General features: G+C 43.7%; 1 protein-coding gene across 3 annotated transcripts in view; it reads left to right on the forward strand.

The window, feature by feature from the left end:
• The window catches only part of spns3 (SPNS lysolipid transporter 3, sphingosine-1-phosphate (putative)), a 31,010-nt gene that overhangs the window by 20,483 nt on the left and 4,495 nt on the right, over nt 1–6,032 (forward strand). For 2 of the 3 annotated variants that reach the window (XM_023969257.2, XM_023969258.2), the window contains exons 4-7: nt 588–724; nt 2,601–2,752; nt 3,347–3,413; nt 3,990–4,132. In XM_023969257.2, coding sequence (XP_023825025.1) covers nt 588–724; nt 2,601–2,752; nt 3,347–3,413; nt 3,990–4,132 — 499 coding nt within the window. The remainder of the gene's footprint in view (nt 1–587; nt 725–2,600; nt 2,753–3,346; nt 3,414–3,989; nt 4,133–6,032) is intronic. The other variant, XM_023969259.1, reaches the window with a different exon arrangement.

A 6,032-nucleotide genomic window follows, 5' to 3' on the forward strand; every position in this document is an offset into this window, starting at 1 on the left:
CTTTGCTTATTTAAGCTGTTCTTGCCATAATATGGACTTGGTATTTTACCAAATAGAGCTATCTTCTGTATACCACCCCTACTCACAACACAGCTGATTGGCTCAAACGCATTAAGAAGGAAATAAATTCCACAAATTCACTTTTAACAAGGCACACCTGTTAATTGAAATGCATTCCAGGTGATTACCTCATGAAGCTGGTTGAGAGAATGCCAAGAGTGCGCAAAGGGTGGCTACTTTGAAGAATCTCAAATATAAAACATATTTTGACTTGTTTACCACTGTTTTGGTTACTACATGGTTCCATATGTGTTATTTCATAGTTGTGATGTCTTCACTGTTATTCTACAATGTAGAAAAAGGTAGAAAAGGAAAAACCCTTGAATGAGCAGGTGTCCAAACTTTTGACTAGTACTGTGTATTTTCCTTCTTTATTATTTCCCCCTTAACCCTAGTTGAAGTAAACTAATGGACAACAATAAGCCTTCTACTTCCACCAATACTTAGGTTTCTACTTCTCACAGGAATAATCCTGTCTCATGATATTGCAAACTGTAAACACACTTAAATTGTTAATGCGTTTACAGTTTTCATCTGCAGTTTCATTATTTTGGCTCCAATCTTTGGGTACCTTGGCGACCGCTACAACAGGAAGTTCATCATGATTGGCGGGCTGAGTGTGTGGGTGGTGATGACTCTGGGCAGCTCTTTTGTCACAGAATCGGTAAGTAAAACATTGGCCGTGTTCGAGAGCATCAAAATCGTGGTGTATCATGGGTAAATTGTGAATGAATGATCTACAAATAATATTTAGTAGTTATTTATGATGCAAGGTGATTTGTAGATCAGTCAKGCTCGACACACCTTTACATACACCTTAGCCAAAAACATTTAAACTCAGTTTTTAACAATTCATGACATTTAATCCTAGTAAAAATTCCCTGTCTTAGGTCAGTTAGGATCACCACTTTATTTTAAGAATGTGAAATGTCAGAATAATAGTAGAGAGAATGACTTTTTTCAGCTTTCATTTCTTTCATCACATTCCCAGTGGGTCAGAAGTTTACATACACTCAATTAGTATTTAGTAGCATTGCCTTTAAATTGTTTAACTTGGATCAAACGTTTTAGATAGCCACCCTCATAGCCTGGTTTCCTCTCTAGGTTTCTCCTAGTTCTGGCCTTTCTAGGGAGTTTTTCCTAGCCACGTGCTTCTACACGCCTGCATTGCTTGCTGTTTGGGGTTTTTAGGCTGGGTTTCTGTACAGCACTTTGAGAAATCAGCTGATGTAAGAAGGGCTTTATAAAATTTGATTTGATTTAGCCTTCCACAAGCCTTCCACAATAAGTTGGGTGAATTTTGTCCATTCCTCCTGACAGAGCTGGTGTACTGAGTCAGGTTTGTAGGTCTCCTTGCTTGCAGGATGCTTTTTCTGTTTGGCACACATATTTCTATAAATTGAGGTCAGGCTTTGTGCATGGCCACTCAATACCTTACTTGTTGTCCTAAGCCGTTTTGCACAACTTCGGAAGTATATGCTTGGGCATTGTCCATTTGGGAAGCCCATTTTGCGACTCAAGCTTTAACTTCCTGACTGATGTCTTGAGATGGTTGCTTCATATATCCTACATAATTTCCTGCCTATGATGCCAGTCTATTTTGTGATAAGACCAGTTCCTCCTTGACAGCCGAAGCACTCCACAACATGATGCTGCACCCGTGTCTTTCACGGTTGGATGTTGTTTTTGGCTTACAAGCTCCCCTTTTCCTCCAAACATAACAATGGTCATTAATGGCCAAACAGTTGTATTATTGTTTCAATCAGACAGAGGACATTTCTCCAAAAAGTAAGATTTTGTCCGCGTGTGCAGTTGCAAACCGTTAGGTCTGGCTTTTTTTATGGCGGTTTTGGATAGGTGGCTTCTTTCTTGCTGGAGCAGCCTTTCAGGTTGTGTCGATATAGGCCTCGTTTTACTGTGGATATAGATGCTTCTGTACCTGTTTCCTCCAGCATCTTCACCTTTGCAGTTGTTCTGGGACTGATTTGCACTTTTCGCACCAAGGTACGTTCATCTCTAGGAGACAGAACAGCTCCTTCCTGAGCAGTATGACAGCTACGTGGTCCCATAGTGTTATACTTGCGTACTATTGTTTGTACAGATGAACGTGGTACCTTCAGGCGTTTGGAAATTGCTCCCAGGCGGCACTGAGCCTTGAAATACATCCACAGGTACACCTCCAATTGACTCAAATGATGTCARTTAGCCTATCAGAAGGTTCTAAAGCCATGACATCATTTTCTGGAATTTTCCAAGCTGTTTGAAGGCACAGTCAACTTAGTGCATGTAAACTTCTGACCCAGTGGTATTGTGATACAGTGAATTATAAGTGAAATAATCTGTCTGTAAACAATTGTTGGAAAAATTACTTGTGTCGTGCACAAAGTAGATGTCCTAACCGACATGCCAAAACTTTAGTTTGTTAATAAGACATTTGTGGAGTGGTTGGTCTTTTAATTAACTTCATGGCTTCACTGAGAGGGGGCAGTCGTTCACCCCTGGAATGGACTGGTAAAGTTTCAGTATTGTTGCATTGTCAGTATTTCTGGCTGCTGTTGCTGTTGAGAGCCCTGGTGGGGACAGGAGAGGCCAGCTACTCCACCATCGCCCCTACCATCATAGGAGACCTGTTCTCTGGAGCCAAGAGGACCGTCATGATCTCTGCCTTCTACATCTTCATCCCTGTTGGAAGGTCAGATTCCACACCGTAGCTTAATAATCCTCATGGTGCCCTCAACACACTACCAATGGAGTGTGGCTGAAATGGCACCCTATTCCCTATTTAATGCACTATTATAGCACCCTATTCCCTATATAGTGCACTACTATAGCGCTCTATTCCCTATTTAGTGCACTACTATAGCACCCTATTCTCTATTTTGTGCACTACTAGAGCACCTTATTCCCTATATAGTGCACTACTATAGCACCCTATTCCCTATTTAATGCACTACTATAGCATCCTATTCCCTATATAGTGCACTACTATAGCACCCTGTTCCTATTTAGTGCACTACAACATTTGACCAGATCCAATGTGGAATAGGGGAGAATTCAGACTCATGCATGTGAAGTGTGCACTGTATCTTGCTCTAGTGGTTTTGCAAAATAGCAGAAATCTCGTAATCAAGTCCCAGGCAAGGGGAATCACACTGGAGAAAGAAAGCAAACAAAGTCTAAAATAAGTCTCTCTGCAACCAAACAGAACGTTGGGCACTAGCATTTCTTTTGGGCATTGGGCTAGTTCACATTCCAATGTCAATGTCCTCCTGTTTGTGTTTTTCAGTGGTCTGGGATACATAATAGGATCCTCTGTTGCCAATGCCACTGGAGACTGGCGTTGGGCCTTGCGGGTAAGTCCCAGAAACACAACGTATTCTATTGAAATTAAGCAGCAYACCTCCAGTTCCCATGTTGTGACACCCGCATCTTTATAGCACACCTCTAATCCACACACCGTGGCACATGATCTTCTCAGTATTTCATCAGGTGTGTATTCATTCCCGAAAACCATTTACYGTGTAAGAACCAAACGGAATGAAACGGGGCGGGACCAACAAATACCTTCATTTGTCCAATAGAAACTTTTGTTTGCGGTTTCCATTTGGAGTGAACGGTTTCTGTTGCAAAACGTTTTGTAACAGACAAAACTTTTCCCACGGGATCGGCATAATGTTTAGACCCCTGATGTGTTCTTGCAGCTGTTCACAAGCAGGGTCTGTCATGAAATAATGTAATTTGAGATCGGACAGTAGTAGTTCTATCTGAAGAAGCAGATGAAATCATGTCATCCCTCCTGAGTCCTGTTGCCTGGCGACAGAGAGCAAGAGCAGTAGACATTCTCTCTGGTTTGATGACTCATATTTGTCTKCCGTTCTCCCTGTCTGTCTGTCTGTCGGTATCTCTGTCTGTCCATCTGTCTGTCTCAGCTCAATCCCATCCTGGGTTCCCTGGGTCTGATCCTGCTGGCTGTGTTGTGCCCCAACCCCCCACGAGGGGCCTCTGACGCCCATGGAGGAAGTACCATAGAGCACACCTCTTACCTGGAGGACGTCAAGTACCTTCTGAAGAAGTGGGACAAAATGARAACACATAATGCATCTTGTCTCCTTGATTGAATACCGTGTCTCCGACTCAGGGCCGGCAGTAGCCTTTTCGGGGCCTACCCACCACGTGGGCAAAACATTTAGTGACCCTTCTCTTGGCGGTGGAGAGAGAAAATAGCAATTTTACAGCTACACTGTATATACAAAAGTATGTGGACACCCCTTCAAATTAGTGGATTCAGCTATTTCAGCCACACCCGTTGCTGAGAGGTGTATAAAATCGAGCAGACAGTCATGCAATCCTCATAGACAAATATTGGCAGCAGAATGGCCTTACCGAGGAGCTCAGTGACCGTCATAGGATGCCACCTTTCCAACAAGCCAGTTCGTAAAATTTCTGCCCTGCTAAAGCTGCCCTGGTCAACTGTAAGTGCTGTTATTGTGAAGTGGAAATATCTAGGAGAAACAACGGCTTAGCCGCRAAGTGGTAAGCCAAACAAGCTCACAGAACGGGACCGCTGAAGCGCGTAGCGCGTAAAAATAGTCCGTCCTCGGTTGCAACACTCACTACCAAGTTCCAAACAGCCTCTGGATGCAACATCAACACAATAACTGTTTGTTGGGAGCTTCATTTAAATGGTTTGTATTATTTATTTACAATGACAGCCTACCCCGGCCAAACCCTAACCCGGACGACAATGGGCCAATTGTGGGTTTCCATGGCCGAGCAGCCACACACAAGCCTAAGATCACCATGYGCAATGCCAAGCTACAGCTGGAGTGATTTAAAGCTCGCAWCGATTGGACTCTGGAGCAGTGGAAACGCGTTCGCTGGAGTGTTGCATCATACTTCACCGTCTGAAGGATGAATCTATGTTTGGCGGATGCCAAGAGAATGCTATTTGCCCGAATGCATAGTGCCAACTGTAAAGTTCGGTGGAGGAGGAATAATGGTCTGGGGCTGTTTTTCATGGTTCGGGTTAAGCCGAACCAAGGGAAATGAAGGGAAATCATACAATGCTGCTACAGCATACAATGACATTCTAGACAATTCTGTGCTTCCAACTTTGTGGCAACAGTTTGGGGAAGGCCCTTTCCTGTTTCAGCATGACAATGCACCCGTGCATAAAACGAGGTCCATACAGAAATGGTTTGTTGAGATTGGTGTGGAAGAACTTGACTGGCCTGCACAGAGCCCTGACCTCAACCCCATCTAACACGTTTGGGATGAATCGGAATGCCGACTGCAAGTCCCGTGTGGCTCAGTTGGTAGAGCATGGCGCTTGCAACGCCAGGGTTGTGGGTTCATTCCCACGGGGGGACCAGGATGAATATGTATGAACTTTCCAATTTGTAAGTCGCTCTGGATAAGAGCGTCTGCTAAATGACTTAAATGTAAAAATGTAAAAGTCAGGCCTAAACGCCTAACATCAGTGCCCGACCTCACTAATGCGTTTGTGGCTGAATGGAATCAAGTCTCTGCAGAAAGCCTTCCCAGAAGAGTGGAGGCTGTTATAGCAGCAAAGGGGGAACCAACTCCATATTAATGCCCATGATTTTGGAATGAGATGTTTGACAAGCAGGTGTCCACATACTTTTGGTCATGTAGTGTATTTTCACATTTTGCAGTTTTAAGATTATTTCCAGCAATTATACACATTTTGCCATGATTTATGCCATGTTAATATGATGGGAGGGACTAACAAAATCAATGGGGGCCCTCAGGAGGTCCGGGGCCTGCCCGGTCGGTAATTCAGCCAGGATTACTACCAGGTTTAGATAGCTGGCTAGACTAACTTGCCTCGCAATCTAAAACATTTTAGCTGACATGGGCTAATTGAGTGACTGTCAGTGACTGACATGGCTAATTGAGTGACTGTCAGTGACTGACATGGCTAATTGAGTGACTGTCAGTGACTGACATGG

This window comes from Salvelinus sp. IW2-2015, linkage group LG23 (genome assembly GCF_002910315.2).
Source record: "Salvelinus sp. IW2-2015 linkage group LG23, ASM291031v2, whole genome shotgun sequence".
NCBI classification, from domain to species: domain Eukaryota; kingdom Metazoa; phylum Chordata; class Actinopteri; order Salmoniformes; family Salmonidae; genus Salvelinus; species Salvelinus sp. IW2-2015.